This window comes from Aulonocara stuartgranti (genome assembly GCF_965226115.1).
Source record: "Aulonocara stuartgranti genome assembly, chromosome: 5".
NCBI lineage: Eukaryota > Metazoa > Chordata > Actinopteri > Cichliformes > Cichlidae > Aulonocara > Aulonocara stuartgranti.
The window spans coordinates 38,156,348-38,180,755 of record NC_138943.1 but is presented as its reverse complement, the minus strand read 5'-3'; the positions used below and the strand labels follow the sequence as shown (position 1 = coordinate 38,180,755).

The 24,408-nt window shown below is 39.8% G+C and overlaps 1 protein-coding gene across 1 annotated transcript in view; it reads left to right on the top strand.

Moving 5' to 3' along the window:
• The window catches only part of plekha6 (pleckstrin homology domain containing, family A member 6), a gene marked incomplete at its 5' end in the record, with an annotated part of 74,976 nt that overhangs the window by 34,565 nt on the left and 16,003 nt on the right, over positions 1-24,408 (top strand). The window contains 12 exons of the mRNA XM_082532646.1: positions 2,339-2,410; positions 2,990-3,070; positions 3,915-4,064; positions 4,234-4,329; positions 8,203-8,314; positions 8,413-8,552; positions 13,321-13,488; positions 13,872-13,947; positions 14,212-14,315; positions 15,020-15,178; positions 16,098-16,244; positions 16,387-16,517. Of these exons, the coding sequence (XP_082388772.1) occupies positions 2,339-2,410; positions 2,990-3,070; positions 3,915-4,064; positions 4,234-4,329; positions 8,203-8,314; positions 8,413-8,552; positions 13,321-13,488; positions 13,872-13,947; positions 14,212-14,315; positions 15,020-15,178; positions 16,098-16,244; positions 16,387-16,517 (1,436 nt within the window). The remainder of the gene's footprint in view (positions 1-2,338; positions 2,411-2,989; positions 3,071-3,914; positions 4,065-4,233; positions 4,330-8,202; positions 8,315-8,412; positions 8,553-13,320; positions 13,489-13,871; positions 13,948-14,211; positions 14,316-15,019; positions 15,179-16,097; positions 16,245-16,386; positions 16,518-24,408) is intronic.

The window sequence follows — 24,408 nt, the reverse complement described above, 5'->3', positions numbered from 1 at the left end:
GAGCCGTGGTTTTTTTTTTCTTCTTTCTCTCACCCTCTCTCTTGAACTTTTTTTCCGCTTCACTTCGCACGCGACCTGTGCTTTGCGCTGGGAAGAGGGGGGAGGGCTGGTAGTTACACTCTTAGTAGCACAGGAACAGAGCGGGAGGGAGAGATAGAGAAAGAGAGCCAGTGACAACAACTTCACATTAAAAAGGTATAGTAATGGTCCACAACTATTTTCAGTTGCGGATGATAAAGGATTCAGAAAGTTTATTCATGCAGGCCCATATGACAGAGAATGTACATCTTCTTTTTGTTTTTATATTTTAATTTATATTTAATTGTGTTGTGACTTGCAGTGTTTTATGTTGTTTTACTTTAAATTTGTTTAAAAGGAAAAATCTGAAAATTTAAATAGTTAAAAGTTGAAATGTAAATAGTTGGTTTTTGTATTATATGATTTCTTTTTAACATTTTATGTGGAGTGAATAAACAAAAGTATATTTAAAGTATATTTACGGCACATACAAACCCCGAAGCACGTAGAAACTCCAAAACACGTAAAAACTCCATAGCACATACAAACTCCGAAGCAAGTACAAACCCCGAAGCACGTAAAAATTCCAAAACACGTAAAAACTTCATAGCACGTACAAACTCCGAAGCACGTACAAACCCCGAAGCACATAAAAACTCCAAAACACGTACAAACTCCATAGCACGTACAAACTCTGAAGGACGTACAAACCCTGAAGCACGTACAAACACCAAAACATGTAAAAACTCCAAAACACGTAAAAACTCCATAGCACGTACAAACTCCGAAGCACATACAAAACACAACAGAAGTGCTCCATGATGCTAGGCGCAGTGTTGAGCTTTTGTTACCTAGTGGCTACACAAGCCAGGAAGTACCAACGACTGGATTTGGTGTGTGGTAGTAACAGGTAAATGAAAAGTTTTTGAATTATTTGAATATATATGAGTGCTTGTGTATAAATACACAAACAATACACATATGCTTTTAATTGTGCAATTTAAGTGATCTAGGTAGCTCTGTTTTGGAAGTTCAGTTAACGCTAGAAATGTGTTTTGGAGTTTGTACGTGCTTTGGGATTTGTACGTGCTTTGTTTCAAGGGGCCACCGTATATATTTATATATAAGCATATACAAATAAAACCACTTTTTTTTTTACATTACTAATTCCTTTTCTGCATAATTTTATATTGTTGTTAATAATAAATTAAAGCAACAAAACAATCTGAAGAGCCGCTTGGGACCCGAAAGAGCCGGCTCTTCTTAGTGAGCCGAGCCGAAAGAGCCGGTTCTCTAAAAAGAGCTGGAAATCCCATCACTACCTCCAACTGTTGTGGAGGTCATCGATTTGTCATCACACTACTGGGTTTCAGCACCACTAGCACTAAGGAATAATGGTGACTGCTTATTTTATTGTACACTCAACCCCTCCCCTGCAGCTGAGATTTCACTGAAGATATACATGGAGAATCAGCTGAATTCAGGTCTGATTCACTGGCATTTATGGCATTAAAATTAAAATGTGCAAGCATAGTGACAAGAAGATCTCTAGAGTGAATTCAACATAACTGAATGCTGCACTTGGCAGGATATTTGAGCCACAGTTGTGAAAACTGCTAATTATTTATAGTCGTAGTCCCAAAATATATCAAACACTCTCGTGTGTGGCCAGAACATTGGTTGCGATACAGATTTGTTACTTACAATCTTAATGTCACCACCCCACAACACAAACAGGATTTAGTCAATCCAAAAGCAATCCGTGTCACGCTCGTCTTTTTACCCCTTCTGCTGTGATTATCGGGGATCCCATAATTTGAAATATTGGTTTCGTTAATGTGGTCACATGTTGTTTTACTTTTTTCTCTCACACTTCTGAATTGCTTATGTTTAAGCTCAACCTTGACATTACTGTTTGCTTTCTAATTATTTATCACCCTTTTAAAGGGGTGAATTGAAATTTTTAGAAAAAAGTGGAAATTTATGATTTTGTTTTATTTTATGTACTTGTTGGTTTTGTTTGTTTTTGTTGGTATGTAATTTTAATACAGTCATGTTGACTAGATTGAAAACCGTTACATAGCTCAATTTAGTCAAGTTTAACAGTACAGGAACTGTTGATCTCAGAAAGAACATAACCATTGATCTCAATAATTTTGTGAATAAATAGAATCATTGAGATTTTAGTTCAATGTAAAGATGTAATTGGGCTTTACATTACTTTAATAAAGACCAGAATATATATTTTAATTTTGTTTTCGTCTCAGTGGAACAGTATACAGTCTCTGATTGATAATGACAGGCAAATCATTTTTTACAGGTGCCTCCTTTCCAGGATATAAACTACAGAGAACTGCATCCTACACTGAAACTCAATGAGATCGAAACCAGTGTAAGAGTTTTGCATTCACACCCAAATGATGTGCTTTTTATTTTTTTATACAGTGCATGGTGAGAAGTATGTGAGCACTCATTTCCCCATGTTTGTATGTCCTGTAGACTAGGAACCTAATCTCAATTTTACAGTCCACAATAATCTCCAAAAGTTGATTCTGTTCATCTGGATGTAGCGTTTTTGAAAACGCTACGTCCAGATGAACAGAATCAACTTTTGGAGATTTACTTTCCTGGATGATTGAGAATGCATCAAGAAGTCCACAATAATATATTTACAATATAGTTTTCCTAGTTTTTGCATGAGGGTGAACATTGTCAGTAAAACAATAAAAAATATAATTACAGTAACCCTATTTATTAAATGTCTGAAATCAGTTGCTACTCAGTTTAGTGGTTGAAACTAGAAGAAGCAGATTAAGAGTCACATATTGCATACAAATGTGATGTTTTTGTGCACATATATACTATGCTGTATATTTTTTACTGACATATACACACTGCTGTCCTGTCTTTGTTTTATATTTCCTTCCTGGTGTCTCTCAAATTCACAAAATAACCACTCCTTGTTACACAGAAGCTCTTGGGGCGATTATGTGAGCAGAACCAGATTTTGAAAGACCATGAGGCAGTTGTCCACAGACTGAGAATGAATAAGGTACACAATTTTCCTCGGAAATGTGACATTTTATTGTGAAATTCTTAAGAAACGCTTCGTATGAAATCACTGGAGTTTTTTAATAGCTACTGAACACAGCAATGTACTACTGTCATGGTAAAGGAAACCCATAAAGCCTTATTTGTCCTAACCATATTTGAAGATAATATACTTTATATATCAGAGGAAAGCAGTTTAACTCAGTACATTAGAACAACCTAGCTATTAATACAACCTTACCTTTAGTCAACACTTAATTTGTGGTGACTTCAAGCTGTATTTTGTGGTGTTGTTGTACGGGACCTCTTTACACTGAAAGTTGTTTTGTTTTTCACCACCCTGGCCTCTTTTTTCATTACAGTCAGCACGACTTTGAAACAAATGTATTTCAACTGGAGGAATGTCTCGTGCCTATGTGGATTCTGAGGGGATGCGTCGCTCTGGCAAGCTTTGAAAAAAGTGTTATCTGTTGTGTTTTAACCCAAAGCATGATTTTTTTCTAACCCTACCCAAGTAGTTTTACTCCCTGCGGTGAGGCTGAATTGTTCCAATACAACAACCCCACTAACTACAGCACAATTAATGACCACAGAGTTGAATCAACGTCTTCTGACTCTTGCGTTAAATTAGTGCACAATGTAGTGTTTCTTCTGGTCAGTTAGCATGTATCGTAGCTAATAATTTCACTCATTTATTTATGTGAAACCATTATAACCTTACATCCGAATATTTAGATGAAATGTGTATGTTCTCTTAAATAGATCAACAGGGATGTTGCAGTGCACTGTCTATTTACTAAATAAGCAGAAAAACTAATTTTCAACAAAACACTTGCTGTTACCAGGACAGCCTAGAGGAAGCACTGTTGGCTACTCATCAGGAAATGGAGATATACCATAACCAGCCTTTAATCATGGAAAAGCTGCAGTTCAAAAAGGAAACCCAGCAGAACCAGCTGATTAACATCAGAGGGGAGCTCTCCCAGGCCTCCAGTGTGAGTTCAGTAACTTGTCTGCATTTCAAAAAATGCACAGCTCCACGTGATTGTGCAATGTACATCTGCTCATTAAATGTTCTATTTGTTATATGTCTAAATCAAACAGTCTGAATATTGCTGACAGTATAAATAATACTATTTTTATTTTATTTTGTATGTCTCTCAGGCTTTAACAACTGCTTGCATGGAGTTTGAAGCATTAGAGGATGAGGCCAATGCCATCCATGGAGACCTGTGGGAGCAGCTTAATGCTGGAGGACAGGTAAAAGGTCACAATGTAATATAATACATATATTATTAATATTATTATTAATATAAAGCGCCTCGAGGCGACTTTTGTTGTGATTTGGCGCTATATAAATAAAATTGAATTGAAATTGAATTGAACAATATCATCATATCTGTAATCCCCCCCCCCCCCCCTCCTTTTTAATTAATCATTATTTTTAGGTTATTTTACAGTAAGAGATTATCTAGTCATAATTATTCAGCCAGCCACCACCATCTACTTTTTTTGATTTGTAGTAACTGTCATTTTTTCTTTATTTGTCTGTTTTGAATGATTTTTAATGATGACAACAAAACAAAAAACGAAAACAAGACAGCAGAGGTTTTGATGTGATATAAGTTAATCTAAAAATCTGATTAAATATTTTTACAGCAACTGGCTATTATAGGGTTTTTGCAACCTTAGGTCAAAGGAGGTTGGCTGGCTACATTCTGTTGATTTGTGTCAAAGTGACACTGGAAAACAATTTTAAATATTAAGCTTGTGTGAATTACATATAAGTAATTCCAGAGGCTAATTTAACAAGTTTGTCACTGTGTGGAAAAAATGAGATTAAATTGAAAAAGGCCAGATATGCAGGATATGCACATTTTGTGATTAATTTAGAACGTTTAAATTAAGCAAAGTGAGCCTGCTTTTTCTGCCAGTTTCTAATTATTAACTAAACAACGTTTTATTGACTCTCTCAATTGATAAAAATCCAGTAATATCAACACCTAAACCTAAATCTCACTTTAAAACAGAGTCCGCTGCTCACCAGTCCTACAAGCACTTGCAGCCCATTTGTTCATTGTAATTTCTGACACTGATTTCCTAATCTAATCTCTTTATGTTACCGGCCCCTCCTTTACCTTCCCTGGGTGCACCTTGTGGAACAGAGTTTAGTGGGGGAGAAGTGGTTGATAAAGATGAACAAACACAAAAAGGTGGAGCTGAAAAGCTGAGAGAGAAAAAGAAAATAGAAATAGATGCAGCAAACTCTCATATTCACTGACAGTCAGGTGTCAGGGCTGTTGCTGCACTGTCAACAGTACCAGCAACAACTAGTAACCAGCCCTCGCAATCCCAAGAAGTGCCAGAGAATGGATAATTGAATTTTCAATTTAATTCAATTTTATTTATACAGCAACAAATCACAACAACAGTGGCCTCACGGCACTTTATATTGTAAGGTAGACCCTACAATAATACATACAGAGAAAAAAACAAAAACAATCATATGACCCCCTATGAGCAAGGACTTTGGTGACAGTGGGAAGGAAAAACTCCCTTTTAACAGGAAGACACCTCCGGCAGAACCAGGCTCAGGGAGGGGCGGGGCCATCTGCTGTGACCAGTTGGGGTGAGAGAAGGAAGACCGGATAAAGACATGCTGCGGAAGAGAGACAGAGATAAATAACGAGTATGATTCAGTGCAGAGAGGTCTATTAACACATAGTGAATGAAGAACAAACACCCAATGCAGCCTACACTGATTGCAGCATAACTAAGGGAGGATTCAGGGTCACCTGGTCCAGCCCTAACTATATGCTTTAGCAAAAAGGAAAGTTTGAAGCCTAATCTTGAAAGTAGAGATAGTGTCTGTCTCCTGAATTCAAACTGGAAGCTGGTTCCACAGAAGAGGGGCCTGAAAACTGTGGGCTCTGCCTCCCATTCTACTTTTAAATACTCTAGGAACAACAAGTAGGCCTGCAGTGTGAGAGCAAAGTGCTCTAATAGGGTGATATGGTACTACAAGGTCATTAAGATAAGATGGGGCCTGATTATTTAAGACCTTGTATGTGAGGAGCACAATTTTGAATTCTGGATTAGCAGTCCCAACAACAGAGTGAGGATGAGATGGAAGAAGGTATAATTGTCATGGTCAGAAAATAGATGGTGGGATGTAATTAGAGCAGGAGATTCCAGCAAAAAGTGAACTACTTTGTCAATAAGCGACTGCTAATAGCTAAAGATTAGCTTTTAATTGTGACATGTTGCACTGTAGTGTAACTAAGGTCCCAACCCAACAACAACTGTACAAACCTGATTAAAACAGAGGGAGAGGCAGAAAATATGTGCACAGGAGGAGATTAGGGCAAAGTGGACACACGGAAGGACTGGAGTACCATGACAAGTAAGCAAGCAGTCTAAGAACAAAGTGGTAGACTATGAGGTCTTTAAGATAAGATGGGAAGCATGTATAATTTAAATAGAACATATCCTTGCACATAAGCCTGTGAACTCTGTAATTAACCTCATTGTATGAAGAGGACTCCACATTAATATGAACAAATTTGAGTATATCAGATAGATATGATTCAAACCATTGCAGCACAGTACCTTTTAATACCTGTGACATGCTCTGTAATAAAACGCAATGATCAACAGTATCTAAAGCTGCACTGAGGTCAAGTAAAACATGCACACGGTAAGTCCACTGTCAGAGGCCATAAGAAGATCATTGTGATCTTCAGTAATCATGTTTCTGCCTTTTTGAAGCTCTTCAAATAAATAGTTCCTCTGCAGATGAGCAGTTAGCTGTTTTATGACTGCTATTTCAAGAATTTTTCAGATAAAAGGATAGTTAGAGAATGTCCTTTAATTAGCTAAGACAGTTGAGTAAAGTGATGGCTTTTTAAGTAATGGTTTAATCACTGCCACCTTAAAGGCCTGTGGTATGCAGCCCAGTAATAGGGACTGATTGAGCGCCTTTATATGATTAAAGCATTAATTTATGGTAGTATTTCTTTTAGCAGTCAGATGTTATGAATAAATAATTCTCTAACGGTTAAAAATCTTTGTGTAATGAAATTCATAAAGTTGTTACTGGTTAAGGTTAAAGGAATGCTTGGCTTAAGAGAGCTATGACTCTGAAAATAAACCTCTTATTTTCTTAAGTCAGTGACTTAGTGAGCTTTATGGAGGAGCAAACTCTTTCCAGCCTAAACGATCATCTTCTAAACTAGTGAGATGCCATTCCTCTCCAGCTCATAAAATTCGCCTTTGAGAGTTATTTTAGGGAGTCGAGCCTGATTTGAGTCTTCTTTCCGAAGAGCCATATTATCCAGAGTTGAATGCCATTGGGATGTTTCATGTCTGCTGTAGCTGACGGCGTGGAGTGGAGTGTGTGGACCCAAAGGCAGATAAATGGAGACAGAAATGGAGCAAACAAAAGGAGAGCCGTTTATTTCTGGCTGAACAAAAAAACAAACAGTCATGGGGAGACTGAGAAAAATTATCAAAACTAAACAGGGCAACGCTAAACAAAAAACACAAGATATATATCGAGAAAAGTACAAAAACCTATTATCCATTACTTCTACGTAATCTTTGTGTAATCAAAGTAAAAATATGTCATGTTATCTAATTTTTACTGCACTACAAACTTTTTAAACAACATTTAGAAAAAACAAAGAAAACAAAATGAGTATATTACAAATACTAGTGCATGCGAAGTAAGTACTCAGAATGATATTCTCTGCTATCTTAGTGGAGGTCTGCTATCATATATTTTATATATATCTAATCCTTTAATGATTCCATAACAACAGATTTTGTTTGTTTTTTCCTCTTTTTTTGTTAAAATGAAACAAAAAAAAATGCGAGCAATTTCGATGACATGTAGTTATTTTTTTCCATCCATCCATCCATCCATCTTCATCCGCTTTATCCGGGGCCGGGTCGCGGGAGCAGCAGCCTAAGCAAAGAGGCCCAGACCTCCCTCTCCCCAGCCACCTCCTCCAGCTTATCCGGGGGAACACCAATTCCACATTTTTTCCACATAACTGAAATTAATAAATGGACCTGACTGTTATTAGTATTAGGGTCTAATTTCTGCTATTTTTCCTTGTAATTTCTTTTTAGAGTGAATTAGTTCGGCGGCACATCCAAAAAGAGTTTTGGAGAGTCCAGGATGTATTAGAAGGTCTACAAAAGAACAGCTTATCCAGAGGCATAAAAACAGCCAAGGGTAGAGGTAAAAGAAACTAAACTAATCTTGAACATAATGGCCTGTGTTTCTACCTTCTATCTAATGGCCTTTTCCTGACACTTTAAGTTTGTTTCTCTTTTCAGTTGACAGTGGTGCATCAGGGTCCTTTACCACCAATAGTCCAGCAAGCCCACTGAGCTCAGTAAGCCTTACCAGTCCACTGAGCCCCTACTCCCCAGTGCCTGTTTGCCAGGCTTCTCCAACCAAGGAGTTGGGTCTGGAGGTAAGCACTTAATCCTAAATTGCATAGAAGAGGAAATTCTAAACGTCCCAAGCCATGCCTTGTGCCTAATTTCAAACCTGACAAAATGCCAAACCATGGACCCCAAAGTTATAGGGAAGCTGACCCAGTGTCTTATGCAGAACATGTAAATTATTATGGTTGTGAAAACTGTGAGCATACTTTTCATAGATTACTCTAGCTTTCTAGAACCTCAGGGAGTCCTTAAGGACATTAAACCCTGTAGAGGAGGAAATAGATCAAAAAGGGACTAACTAAGCTATAAACCCAGGAAAGGCCAGAGAACAGACCAGTTTTCTTGGTGTACAATGCCAATATTCTGAATATACCAATCAGCACTCAGATGCAATCCATATCCATTCTGATACTCGAGAGATTAATTAGTTAACCTTCGACGGTTGCAGAGATGAAGCCAAGCTTGTCCTCAGAAAACATGTCGTAACATGCTTACATCTGGATCATTGTTAGTTTTCCCATGATTACTGGGGTGTTTCCTAACATCGGGCTCATTCAGTAAGTGTTTAAGTAAATAGTTCATTACATCAGTGTGCATTTAAAAAAACACAGGTATGACATTTTTATTCTTAATTAATAACTTAATATACAACCTGTTTGATGAAAGGTGTTTTCATAATTTCTAAATAATGGCTTCACTATTTCTAAATTTAAGAACAAATCATTTATTTATTAGCTGTTCATAGCATCGTGTTGCCATGCTATAGCTGTCCTGGCTGCCATGTTTTTTTGCAATGTTCTGTGGAGGTCTGAAGTGGTGCCTTTAAAATGGGAGATTGGGGTATTTGTTCCCATATTTAAGAAAGAGGACAAGAGATTATGTTCCAATTATAGGGGGATCACAGTGGGAAAGTCTATGCCAGGACTGGAGAGGGGAGTCCATCTGTTTGTTGAACCTTAGATTCAGGAGGAACAAAGCAGTTTCGTTCCTTGTCTTAGAACTCCTCTTTATCCACTCAAGGATATTCAAGGATGCACGTGAGTTTGCCCAACCAGTCTAAATGTCCAGCTTTGTCCAGCCACTGGTAGGATGTCAGCCACTTCCTCTGTCTGTCGGTGGTACATACTGTGCAGGGGCCTGTCCTTCCATGATGGTTCCTCCTCTTTCTTGGGTTTCTGCTGCCTAAGATATTCACTGAGCACACAGTCAGTTGTGGCTGTCTTTTTGATGTACTCAAGGATTTTTGTTGTCTCATCGTGGACTGTGGTACTGACACTCACCAGTCCCTGGCCTCCTTCCTTCCACTTAGCATACAGCCTCAGGGTGCTGGACTTGGAGTGAAACCCTCCAAGCATGGTCAGGAGCATCCTGGTCTTGATGTCAGGATCTTGTTCTTACCATTCAGCTGACTCTTCAAGACTTGCCTGACCTTCTGCAGGTACTTGGTGTTTGCATCTTTCCTAACGGGCTCCTCGTTGTTCCCATTTGCCTGTGGGATTCCCAGGTACCAGGTTCTCCAATCCGAACAACATTCCGATGTCATTGCTGTATATCCTGGTGGTGTGGATCAGTGAATCGGCATACAGCTTGATGTCATCCATGTAGAGGAGGTGGCTAACAACTGCTCAACTCCGTAGTCAGTATCCGTAGCCAGTCTTGTCAATGATTTCACTGAGGGGGTTCAGGCCTATGCAGAACAGCAGTGAGGACAGAGCATCTCCTTGGTAGATCCCGCACTTGATGCTGACTTGTGCTATGGACTTAAAGTTGACCTCTAGTGTTGTACGCCACATCCCCATTGAGTTCCTGATGAAGGATCTTGGGGTCCTGTTGATCTTGTATAGGTCTAGGCATTCCAGGATACAGTTGTGGGGCATTAAGTCATAGGCCATCTTGTAATCAATCCAGGTAGTGCACACGTTAGTCAGCCTCATCTTGCAGTCTGGTGTGACTGGTCTGTCTCCCAGTAGCTGGTGTTTTGCGCCTCTGGTATTCTTGCCAATCCCTTTCTGTGCCCCGCTCATGTATGGAGCCATAGACCTGTTCATCTTAGCCACTATGATGACTGTCAGGTGGTACTGAGGCAGGTTATTGGCCGGATGGGACCGGTCCCTTCTGGGGATCAGGATTGCCTGGCCTTCAGTTAGCCATTCTGGGTGTCTCTCATCGACAAGCAGCTGGTTCATTTGTGCTGCCAGACGCTTGTGGAGTGCAGTCAGCTTCTTCATCCATTAGGTGTGAACCATGTCGGGGCCTGGTGCTGTCCAACTCTTCATACTGGAGACCCTTTCTTGGATGTCTGCCACTGTGATGGTTACTGGACCCTGTTCATGGAGGTTCCTGTGGTCTGCTTCTAGATCCACTAGCCACTGAGCATTGCTGTTATGAGTTGCATCCTTCTCATATATGTTCTTTCAGTATTTTCCAGTCTCCAGCTTTGTTGGTGCTGTTCTCATATTGTTCTCATACTGTTCCCCTGCCACTGAGAGTACACTTTGGATGGTTCTGCAGAGAACAGCTGGTTCATTCTCCTGCTTTCTATTTCTCTGGTGTACCTTGTCAAGTGGCTGGCCAAGGCTGTGAATCTTTGCTTGGCAGTTTCCAAGGCCTCCAGTATGGACAGCTTGCTGTACGTCTTAGGCACCTTCTCCATTGCACCTCTCTGCAGCTCTGATACTTGATCCCCCTGACATGTTGTCCAGGCTCCCCCTTGCCATAACATTTGTTTTGTACCTTGTCAATCTCTAGCTGTGAGAGCAGTTCCTTCTTCTGAATGTTGAAATACTGAGCTCCTAGCTGTTTCGATATCAACAGCGCCCTATTTTCTTCTCTTTCCCACTTATGCCATATTGTTCCAGTAGCCCACTTCTCATCAAGGTGTCCTGGTTTCTCAACACCTGACGTGCACCTTGTTTTGTGTGTGTGTGTGTGTGTGTGTGTGTGTGTGTGTGTGTGTGTGTGTGTGTGTGTGTGTGTACAAAACACTGGGTCAAGGACAATGACAAATATTCAGGCTTGAATTCCAGAGTCCCTGTCAATAAAATAAAGAACAAAGTCAAAGCCAAATTATTTTAGATTAATTTCAAATTGTTTCCTAATTATTTTAGTATCAACATCAACTTCAACTGAACAACTAAAGTTCTGAACAACTTAAGAAGAGGTAAATAAGAAGAAGAGATAAAGTATTTCAAAAAATCCTGTCCTATCCGAATTGTGATCTGAATGCATTATGGTGCCAAACACATTTTGCTATTGCACGAACAGCTAGAGTGTCTATGGGTCCATCCTCTTCATGTGAATCTTTAATCTATTTATTTATTCATTTTAATTTGTTTTATTTCAGCTATTACATTGTATGATGATGTGTACAGCAAGACAGGCAAGAGAAATAAACAAAAATAAAACCAACCAAAAAGGAGGAGGTGGGGATAGAATAAAGGGATAGAATACAAATAGAAATACAAAGGGGTGACAAGTCTAAGATATTAGATGTTAAGATAAGAAGGGAAGAGTGCATGATCAGTGCTTTTTACCACACTGTTCTACTTGAGGTATGGTTAAGATGTAGTTTTGCACTCTATACCCTTAATATTCTTGTAAACAATCAAGCCTGTTTCAAACCTCACAATTGCTGTGCAGCCCTACCGTATAATGTTTTAGTTTAAATTTGACAGGTATACGGCTCTTACTTGGCTGGCCAGTGTTAGGTTTATGGTCAACACTTAAGACCATCTTTAGATCAATACTTTAGATTAACATTAGTTTGTGAAAAGACGATGCCTTGAACTTTCATATTACTTGATTCCACATTAATATGGAGCTTGCAAAGAAAAGCGTCTGGACTTTGTGACTGTTTGGTCTCTCCAATGTAGAGGTCTGGGCCTCTACATTGGAGAGACCAAACAGCCACTTCACAGGCGCATGGCACAACACAGAAGAGCCACCTCCACAGGACAAGACTCAGCAGTCCATCTGCATCTTAAGGACAAAGGTCACTCTTTCGAGGATGCCAATGTTCACATTTTGGACAGAGAGGACAGATGGTTTGAAAGAGGAGTGAAAGAAGCCATCTATGTCCACTGTGAGCGACCATCTTTGAACAGAGGCGGGGGTTTACGACACCAACTCTCTGCCATCTATAATCCAGTTTTGAGATCCCTTCCCAGACGCCTTAACGCCCACTCACATCCTGGGCCATCTGACCTCAGGAATTCGCATGATAAGGTGGGGCCAGGTTTCACAATGAACTCACCCGAAACTCTGGCTGATTGTGACCCACACCCAGTTTCACACCTTGGCTCAAGCGATTAGAGGATCATCAGGGGGTCCTTTTGTCCCTCTGTGGGGGGAAACTCCCACTAGGTTTATATCTGGGACTCTCCACCATTTGACCTTAGAACTGAAGAAGCTTCTCGGATGAGAGGTGAAACGTCTTCAAGTAACTTAAAGAAGTCCAGACGCTTTTCTTTGCAAGCTCCTTTGACTACGATGACCTGGATGACTGAGAACCTTCACAGACATTAATATGCGTAAATAATTATTTTCATATGTTGAATTAAGTCTGTCTTAATGCTTCTTAGAGTTTAGCTATTATAAGGTGTGATCAGTGTTTCAGCAACCAGCTGGGGATTTTCATCCAACTCTTTAACTAACTAGACTGAAACTCAATCAATACATTTCTGCTTTGCAATTTGCCTGGCTTATTGTCACTTATCCTGATATGCAGCACTCTCTCTTCCTCCTATCCTATGTTAACTTCCTTCTTCACTCCCTACTGCCCTTATGGTGATCAAGGAAAGTGTTCCCCCTAGGCCTCCCCTTCCCAAATCCTATTACCCATTGGATCCCTCCTATACCTTTCCTCCCTCCATCCCTCCCCTGCCTTTTGACAGCACGACCTGGCCACACAGCTTCGGCATCGATGTTGATTACCTTGGTGGTGAAGATTCTGACTTCAGAAAGGTAATTGGGTATTTCTGCTGGTATACTCTCTTTCATTAGAGAAAGAAATAAAATGTGAACCAACCTTGGTGCATCACATTTGTTGAAGTCATGTGTACTTGAAGAGGACATTTTGATCAGCACTGTCACTTCAGTTGGCAGCTGGTCAGCTGTACAGTAAAGGTATAGTACTGTTAAAGAATGGGTTACTGCAATTCCTTTAAAATAAGAAGACTTTTTCAACCATAGTGTGATTGCATCATTGGGGATTCTTCAGGTGTACCAGCTGTTTCTTCCATTACAAGGCATTATCTAATGCATTCTTGAGTTTTTTGAACAGTATTAGAATCGTTCACTACCTTCAGGTTCAGTGCTGACAAAATAAAAACATCTCTGCATTCCAGCCCAAGTTTGGAGAATCGAACAATATCAGTGATGTTCAGGAGCAGGCCCAGGACAGGCAGTCCACCATGAATAAAGGTACAACAGTTTAATATCAAGATTTAAAAATGGCAATAACAATGACAACAATAACTTGGGTATGCAGAACCCAGAGATACATTCTTTAAGGCGCTTATAATAGCAAGTTAAAGATAAAAATTCAGTATTCTGTCTTTTGACGTCTGATTGCATGAATTAATCAAGTGACACTTTAAAGACTGACTCATAGTGTTATGTTTGAGAATACAAACATGTTTTTTTTGGCCTGTACTTATAAGTGTATTTATTTTTTCACATGCACAGTTGGCATTGTTCCTCCTAGAACCAAATCCCCCACTGATGAATCACAGAGGAACTTTACTGAAGTTCATCGCCGTAACAGCAGAGTGCTTAATGGAGTCTCCAGGGTATGTCAACCCACTCTGGTTAGGAGAGAAAAAATATAAGCCTTAATAAACAACAAACAATAATAAACAATGAACAGGTCAGTGGAACTGAGAAACATGTGAAATGGGTCATATTCACAACATTAGACATGAATGCACATAAGAGGTTGTAATGTGGGTTGTACTCAGTGGTTGAGAGGAGCAGTGGAAACACTTAGCAGGACAGTCAGAAAAACTCATGACCACACTGGCACTGGGAATTCCACAGTGCTTGTATTTTAATGCACACTCAACCTTACAAAGACCCATTGAACAGCTACTAATTATCATACATGAAGCACAGTGTTCCTACAACCCGTTGCAAAAAGTTAAAGAGGTCCGAGTCCATAAACTCACTTGCAAGCAAGTGGATCTCATACTCCAAAGTGGGCAGTGGTGCATACTTATGACATCTCTAACCCTTACATTGTCTTAAAGAGACACCACACCACTGCAACTGTTACAAGGTTGATATTCATTTTAGCGCTGTCAGCGTTAATCTCGTTAAAATGACGTTAATGCCATAACCGCCATAACCACAAATCTCCACCGCGTTAATGCGGTTATGGCGTTAACGTCATTTTAACGAGATTATCACTGACAGCATTAATTTATTTATAATCCATTTTATTATATTTTTATATGAGAGAAATTATCTCTAAAAATAAGCCTGTTCTCTGTCATAGGAGCGCCCAAAAAGTGCTGCTTTTCCCACAGAAATTAAGATGAAGATGAGTGTGGAGGAACAAAATGAGCGACTTCGTCGCAACCAGTGCAGTTCTATGAGGGACAAAAGGAGAAGCCTAAACCTGTCAGGAGGCCAGTCTCCAGCCAATTACAAAGTGGTATGAGCAAGCTAATGGTGATCCTTGTCATGTATTTAATTGTAGTATTGTCACAGTGAGCTGGTAAAGTAAAAAATGAATCATGTATGTGTTTATTTTTCAGATGATAGTCATAGCTGCAGTACATGTGTGAAAGAACTTTCACACATGTACTGCAGCTTGAAATTTTTCTCAATATCACACATTTCCCAGATTTCCCAAATTGTTGCTGTCATACCTGCCTACCCCAGTACAAAGCTTTGTAATTTCCATGTGAGCCCATCTGAGAAAGTTGTGGTCTAGCAAATTCACTTGGGTACAATAGCTAGACATAACCCATGTAAACACCAAGTAGTTACAACTTATCTGAAATGGACCTTCTCCTGTTGTGTGAATGTGATTCTCCAACACCGTCAGTTCATGTGTAAAAATGACAGAATGATAGAGATCACTTTACACTGATCACACTGGGGTGGCTGTAGCTCAGAAGGTAGAGAAGGTCATCTGCTAATTGGAAGGTTGGTTGGTCGATTCCTGCCTGCTCCAGTCTGTATGCTAAATTTTCCAAGATACTAACCCCAAGTTGCTCTCCAGTGCGTCCATTGGAGTATGAATGTGTGTGAATGCTAGATAGAAAGCACTTGCATAGAAAAAGTGCTTGTGGGAACGAGGCAAATTCTGTAAAGTGCTTTGAGCACTTAGATATGGTAGGAAAGTAAAAACCAGTCCATGTACCATGCGTATTGTCCACCTGTTTGCATTTCTGGTACTTCCAGGTGGGTAAGATAATCCACTGAAAAACATTGCCAATATTTACAAATATAAAACCAGTGATTGAGATAGGCCAAAGTTGTATGACTAGGGTATACGCATTTTAGCTAGCTGATGATTTGATTGTATCTGCCTGTGTGTCCTATCTAGTTTGTGTTTGTATTCACAGGTCCGTAGGCGGCTGACAGCTCATGAGATTGACATCAAAGACTTAGAGAAGGCAGTTCGAGGACAGGGGCAAGAGTCACCAGAGGAAGAAATTGCTCGTCTGAGACGTTTACAGATTGAACCAGAGCATTACAACATCAGCAAAGAGGTGAAATAAGTTGAATCATTTATTAACTTTGTGGCTATTTTAAGGCAGGTATGTTCACAATAGAATCATAATAGCTTACCTTTGTGTCCAAAATCATAAAAGACAAAGATAAAAGAGATTTTTTTCTTTCTTGTTATAAAAGATGGCTCCTGACAAGGTTCTGATCCCTGAACGCTACCTGGATGTGGAGAATAACACTCTCTTGAGCCCAGAGGAGCAGAAGGAGAAGCAGAAGAAGCTAGAACGAATCAAGACCCTTATTGCCAAATCAAAGTACAGTTTTAACTTCCTTTAAATTTCTAGCAAAAGTCTGTTTATTTAAAGCTGTACACATTTTAAATTTGTAACATCTTTTACCTCTTCATTTATAATAAAAGGAGATGATTATGGGCAGAAATCTGTGCCATCAGAAACTGAATTTGAATAAGTTCAATTTGAATTTGAATTGCTCAGATTGAATCTGAATTGTAACTTGAATAAATGCTTTTGAAAACTGAATTTGAATTAGTCTAAATTGAAATTGAATTTATATTTTGAAAATGAATTGATTTGCTTTGAAACTGAATTTTATCCTTTAAAAATTCAGCTCTCGAATAATTTCAGTTTCACTTCTCACCATTCAGTTTCAGTTCTACAATTCAATTTCAGTTCCAAAATTCAGTTTTTTGGAACTTACATCCGGTTCCGGTTCAAGCACAGATTAATAGAACTACGTTTTACTAGCGGACCGAAAGTGTTACTGACGGGAATCTACAGCATGTTGAGCTGAATTAAGACTTCAGAAGTCATTCGTCATGTCGAATGACCAGCGGATAAACTCTCAGGTTGGTAATAAATGTATTACATGTATAAGAACAAGCGTCATGTTAACAAATGATAGCCGTAAGGTAACTTTTGTGCTTATTGTAGCTGTTAGCTAAAAACGTTAATTTAGCGTAGTTTGCCCTGAATTCAGCTTTGACAAACAAATATGATCGACTGTTTCTAGTAGAATTCCAAAGTTGTCATCTTGTACCCTCTCAGAGTACCCCCTCTGTATGCTTGCAGAGACCCCTACAGTAGGGAAACATGCAAAACAGTGTCCAAACCTTTGTATTTTAGCTTTATTTATGTCTTGCACAGCATCCCAACTCTGTAGCTAACTTGATAACTTTAGCTAAAGTGAATAGTTAGTCTAATTCATTAGTGCAGCATTACTGGATCACCTCTGTTTGAAGTGATATACAACTATCACTGTGTTTAACTACCATAATAATTCTTAGGGTACTGAATGCATGCTTAATTTGATTTTTTTTTTTTTTTTTTTAAAGCATACTGCTCCATTAATATGTTTGACAGGCTGAAGTTGTCGGGTCACCTCCTAAATCGACCATCTTTTACAGGTGTTTTGTGCCAGAAATGGAGTGTCCACTGAAGACTGAAGATACTGAATCTCTACGCCTTGCCATTGATCCGTATTGTGCCTTCATCTAGACAAGAGACATTAACTTAACCACTCTCATATGCTCTGTGCCTACACCACCTTCCCTGACAGTTGTAGCTTGGCTCATCTGAGGGTGAAATTATAAGAATGTGTTATTTTGCAAAGTGCTCTCTCGGGTTCCTAAATAAAATATGGCATTGAGGTCATTTCTTTTGAATTAATCCCTTCTTCTGAAATATAAGAATGTCTCCTGGTTTTAATGGCACTTTGGATTTCTTTAATTTCTGTTCCACTTCCAAACCCAAATAGATCCTGACAAGCTGACACAGTAACATGGAAGAGGGAAAGACGTTGGAAAGGACTACTACAAATAAACCCAATGCCTAACAATGAAAAATGTAAAATAAGAACAATAATAATAATAAAGATAAAAGATGAAGTAACAAGTTTTTTGTTTATTCCAAATGATCATCCAGATGTCTGTGACATGTGATGACAAACACCATAATGGAAGGCCTTAGTCATCACATGCTTAAACTCATCATATATTTTTGCATATGCTGAACAGGCAGTCAGACATGCTGTAACTGTGTGGTAGAAAACAGCATGAACACCATACGGCAGGTGTCTCAAACTCCAGTCCTCGAGGGCATGGAAAAGTTGCATGACACCGGCCCTCGAGGACTGGAGTTTGAGACCCCTGTCATACGGAATATGACAGGTGTGGTTGAACTGCATGAAGACTCTGAAGTTTCTCTTCTCTTCTGGCAGGACAAGAATGTGGCCTTGTCCTGAGATCCACTGTAAGGATGTACTTAGAGTAGAACTGGACTGTCACCGGCCTCAGGCTCTTCACCCTTTTTAAAAGACAAAGCAGTCATTTAGATAAAATATTAGATATTGTTTACCTGTAAATGCACAAAGAGAATTTAGAAATGTAATTATTGTCAAGAGTGAACAAGCACTGATAGTGTAATCTACAGCTGTGGCCAAACGTTTAGAGAATGAGAAGTGTTGTTTGCTTATTTACAAAGTTTGCCGTTTCAGTGATAGTTGTATATCATATTATATCACTTCAAACAGAGATGATCCAGTAATGCTGCACTAATGAATTAGACTAACTATTCACTTTAGCTAAAGTTATTAAGTTAGCTAAAGAGTTGGGATGCTGTGTAAGACATAAATAAAGCTAAAATACAAAGGTTTGGGCACCGTTTTACATGTTTCCCTAACTGTAGGGGTCTCTGCAAGCATACAGAGGGGGTACTCTGAGAGGGTACAAGATGACAACTTTGGAATTCTACTAGAAACAGTCGATCATATTTGTTTGTCAAAGCTGAATTCAGGGCAAACTACGCTAAATTAGCGTTTTTAGCTAGCAGCTACAATAAGCACAAAAGTTACCTTATGGCTATCATTTGTTAACATAACGCTTGTTCTTATACATGTAATACATTTATTACCAACCTGAGAGTTTATCCGCTGGTCATTCGACATGACGAATGACTTCTGAAGTCTTAATTCAGCTCAACATGCTGTAGATTCCCGTCAGTAACACTTTCGGTCCGCTAGTAAAACGTAGTTCTATTAATCTGCGCTTGAACCGGAACCGGATGTAAGTTCCAAAAAACTGAATGTTGGAACTGAAATTGAATTGTAGAACTGAAACTGAATGGTGAGAAGTGAAACTGAAATTATTCGAGAGCTGAATTTTTAAAGGATAAAATGCAGTTTCAAAGCAAATCAATTCATTTTCAAAATATAAATTCAATTTCAATTTAGTGATCATCATTTTCAAACCATAAATTCAATTTCAAATTAGACTAATTCAAATTCAGTTTTCAAAAGCATTTATTCAAGTTACAATTCAGATTCAATCTGAGCAATTCAAATTCAACTTATTCAAATTCAGTTTCTGATGGCACAGATTTCTGCCCATAGATGATATTCAAAAGAGAACTGTGGTTAGAAAAACAATTTGTTGTCACGAGTCGCTGAGTGGCAGGCAGGATATCGGACCCAAAAGCAGACTTCACAGAGGCAAAAATGCAAACTCAAAAAGCAGTTTTATTGCTGACTCAAGGGAAAAAGCATACAATACTACACTGGGATAATATAAACAAAAGTCACGGAGAATCATAGAGTGAAACGCACACAGCATGAGGGAGACGTGGACACAATATAGAGAAAGATAACAAGTGACGTGGGAGCACACGGGGAACACAGCTGAGACAAATAATCATAACGAGACAGGCAGGAGCAAACACAACATGACGTACACTGACGGGAGACTATCAAAGTAAAACAGGAAGTACACAGAGGGGGAGAGAGAACACAGAGGAGCATGGGGGAGAGCACAGACTGGGCTGGGGAAACATGATGAAATAAAACACAACCAGTGTTGGGGAGTCACAGATTACATGTACCGGCATTATGTATTTAAAATACAAAATATGGGTAACTGTATTCCGTTACAGTTACCATTTAAAAAGGTGGTATTTAGAATACAGTTACGTTGTTGAAATAAATGTATTACACAGCGATCTTTTACTGTTTCATATGTTAGGCTATGCTCTCTCTATTTTTGGTAATTCCACGCCGGTGGAAACCCAATCAAAACACACATCAAGAGGCTCTAAAGCCTGTGTCTCAATCCCACGGCCTATGACAGCTCTACTTGCGGTCCGCATAATGACATAAAGAAATATTTTAAAAAATTATTGTTCAAAAAATTATTTAATTTGAAGGCAATAGGCAGAGTGTGACAGGCATAGCCCTAAAGAATGTAGCCTCATGGGCAGTGTAGCCCAGCTGTAAGTAAGCTATTAAGACTCGACTGTACGCTGTGTTCGTGTTTTCCTCCGAAACAATAAGCTCCGTTGAAGCAGCCTTTCTACGCCTCTCTCTGTCTCTCGCTAGCAAAGTGACCCAGAGAACAAAGTAAAGCTAGTTTTTGGCTAAGAGCCTGACACAAACCCGATGTATTAGCCAGAGGTCCCTTTACTATGGTTGGGAGCCGCAGACCTGTTTTATATACGCGTGTAACAGAACGTAACGTAACAGAATACCTTACAAAATACATTTTGGGGCATGCAATCTGTAATCTGTAGTGGAATACATTTTAAAAGTAACCTTCCCAACACTGAACACAAGGAGGGGAAACAAGGGTCAAGCACTCACACAATTAAATAAACACCGATGCACAGAGGGAGACACAAAGTACAAAGGTTAACACAGAATAAACTCAGGATACCACAAAGAATCATAAACCATAATACAACAGGTCATAAAAACATAAAATGCTGGGTCAAAAGGACCCAGAACCATGATATTTGTAAGAATAAGGAATACTTTATATACCCCAAAATTTGAAGAATTACTATGTCCCAGGTCTAAAAACATATAAAGCAATGTACCTAAAATAAATACAATATCCATTAAGGAACCCAAACTGACAATACAAAAGCTGAAAAGGGAAACCTTTCAGTTTTAACAGTGTGACTCTTTTACATTGACTCAATTTATCAGACTAGGATTTACTGTATACAATGAAATGAAACTGACACATAACTAAGCATACTTGTCAGTACAAACTGTGAGGGGTGGCAAAATGACAGACTTTCACAAAAAAGAAAACACTCCAGTGAAATTTAAAGTAGTGAAGCAACTTCTTTACTCGAGTAAAAGTGAGAAAGTACAGGCTCTGAAATGTACTCAAAGTAAGAAAGTAAAAAGTAGCTCCTTAATGAACAATTCTGTCAGCTATTTTTGTGCAAACTTAAACTAAACCTTGTGCTAAAATAATAATAATAATAATAATAATAATTATTATTATTATTATTATTATTATTATTATTATTATTATTTTAGTACATGAGAATGTTATTCCAGTCTAAATTCTAATTCTAATGAATGTGACATTACAAAAAAAGCTTTAAATTTGCAGTTTATCAAGTATCACTGAGCAATCGTTTGTCAGGGCTCTGTGTGCGGGCAGGCGGAGAGGAGGATCCAAGCGCAGGACTCGAACACAGAATTGTAAATCAAAACCTCAGCTTTATTGCTGACATGAAAACCAAACGTGAAGTGACGTGAACACAGAAACCAAAAAACACACAGGCATAATCTGAGGGTACGACGAGACACTGGGTTGAGGACAACACAGGGTGGTAATCAGGGAATGGGTAACAGAAGGGAGACACAGCTGGGGGAGATCAGGGCTAACGAGACGGGGGAGCTAAGCTGCACACACTAACATAAGACAAAGACTTTCACAATGAGACAGGAAACAAGAAACCACTAAACAAAGATGCAGACACGACACAGAGACAGACTAGACACTGAACAGAAACTGCAATACACATGAGAACGCAAAACCTAAGAACTGATACCTCACCAAGAATAACTGAAACAGATCTATAATAATAATAATAATAATAATAATAATAATAATAATAATAAACAAAGCACCAGAACATCAGAAAATAATCCATAATGCAAAAATAGACCAAAATATAAAAAACTCAAAATGCTGGGTCAACACTGACCCAGATCCGTGACATCGTTACCTTTATATAACCTTTCTTAGCCTCTCTTCGTCCTCCACTGTCCTATCCATCTTTCTCCATCTTTGTGTGTAGTTAGCTCTTTTTCTGCATTCTCCCTTAGAAGTTTAGCTAGCAGATCAAACGTGCAACAAACTGCACACAAACAGTTTGTGTGTTTCCTCAAATTTGTTGAGCAAATAGAAATGTCCTCCTCCTCAGTAGCATTAACAAGATTCTGAAGTACGGTCCACTCCAGAGTATAAAAGCTATAATATGGCTGTGGTTATCAATGATTTTTCCTCTAAGAAGTTCCTGAAGTCATTACTAGTTAACGTTTAAGGGATGGTTGGCTCAACAGTGCTCTGACTTTTTGTCAGCCTGGCTACAGTGCTGAAGAGAAACCTGGGGTTGTTCTTATTTTCTTCAATCAGTGATGAATAGTAAGATGTTCTAGCTTTATGGAGGGCTTTCTTAAAAAGCAGCAAACTATTTCGCCAGGCTAAATGATGACCCTTTTAAATTAGTAACACCCCATTTCCTGTCCAGTTCATGAATTATCTGCTTTAAGGAATGCATTTGTGAGTTCTCTTTCATAGCATTCGTTTCGTGTCTCACTATGGGAACGCTTCCTGCGTGACCTCATCAGAAGCTCAAATACCATTACGCCAGCCCTTACAGGCTGGCTAGGTGACGCCCATGTCAGGAGGGGCCAGTGCCTCCCTATATAATAGGCTGACATAGCGTCAGATGTCATTGAAAAACCTCTTCTCGCTTCTCACAGAAGCCTGTAGACAACTGTGCTATTGGGTGCTAAAGCTAAACTGTCCACAGATTCGAGTGAACAACTTGGTCGCCGGGCGCTTTGTTCCCAGCTTTTCAGTTGTCCACTAGCATACAAGCAGTAGCAATACTGTTCTGTGGCTAGTGCGGGTGCCAAGTAGCAATACTTTCACCCAGTGAAGTAGCAATACTTTCCGAAAGCGAAGTAGCAACACTTTGCTAATAAAGGTACCCCTAGCTTCACCATCAGGTAGCAATACCCTTCGACGCTAGCAGTTTTACACATTAGGTAGCAATACCTGTAGAAAAGTAGCAACACTTTTCACCCCATGTTAGCGAGGAATAGCAATATTCTCCGCACTCAGTGTCAGTCTCACTAACGTGCGCGACCCTCTAGCTAACCATGGCTACGACGGCAAGAAGATTTCTGCCTGGGATACACACCCCGTGTCTGCGGCATGCCTGGGCTTATCTCACGCTCAGGCTGCCTTGACACCTGCACACGACTGTATCCACTGTGCGGCTTTCCCACGCAAACTACTCCGCTGCAAGCTAGCTCGCCAGGCTAACCTGTCGGGCGGCGACCCTTTGCTGTGTGAGGCTGCTGCGGCGCAAGGAGAAACTGAGATGCCCGATGATTTGGCCGCAACGCCAGGGCCAAGCTGGGCAGAGGCAGACCCTCAGCCCATCGCGACCGTTTTTCCGCGACGCTGGAGTCACCTGGGGAGGAGATGCTAACGAGGACGGAGATGAGTCGGCTGACTCGGAGCTCCTGCTGTCTAACGACAGCGAGGAGGAAGATTCCACCTCCTTGGCTAGCATCAGCTGGGCTGCAAAGCCCTCGGCTACCGGCGAGGTTGAAAAACCGACACCGTCGTCTCCCCTGGATCTCGACATGCAGGACATGTGCAAGCGCGCAGCCGCTAGGCTCAACATCCCGTGGCCCGCCATTCAAACAGAGGTTGTAAAGTCTCGTTTTGACGGTAAGAAATTGCCGAAGGCGAAAAAGACGGGGAAGCATGTGTTGCCTGTTTTCCCTGAGCTACTCGATGAGATAGCGGTGACGTGGAAAGCAAAACCTTACAGCGAGAAACACCCCATCGTGGGGAGCTCCCTGCTGGATTGTGAGGGGATGGAGTCTATCGGCCTCCGCCGGATGCCACAAGTGGAGCCGTTGGTGGCGAGCCATCTTCACCCGAAGACGTCTCTGTCCTCATCGGCCCCATCTCTCCCTCCCAAAACAGACCGCTTCCAGTCTAGCCTTACAGATAAGTGCTACAAGGCAGCGGCTCTGTCAGTAAGAGCCCACAATGCCTCTTCTATGCTAATGGCTTACCAAGCTGAGCTAGAAGAGGACATGACAGCTAACACAGATACCACAGTGTGGGAAGAAATCTGTGTTATAACTGACCAC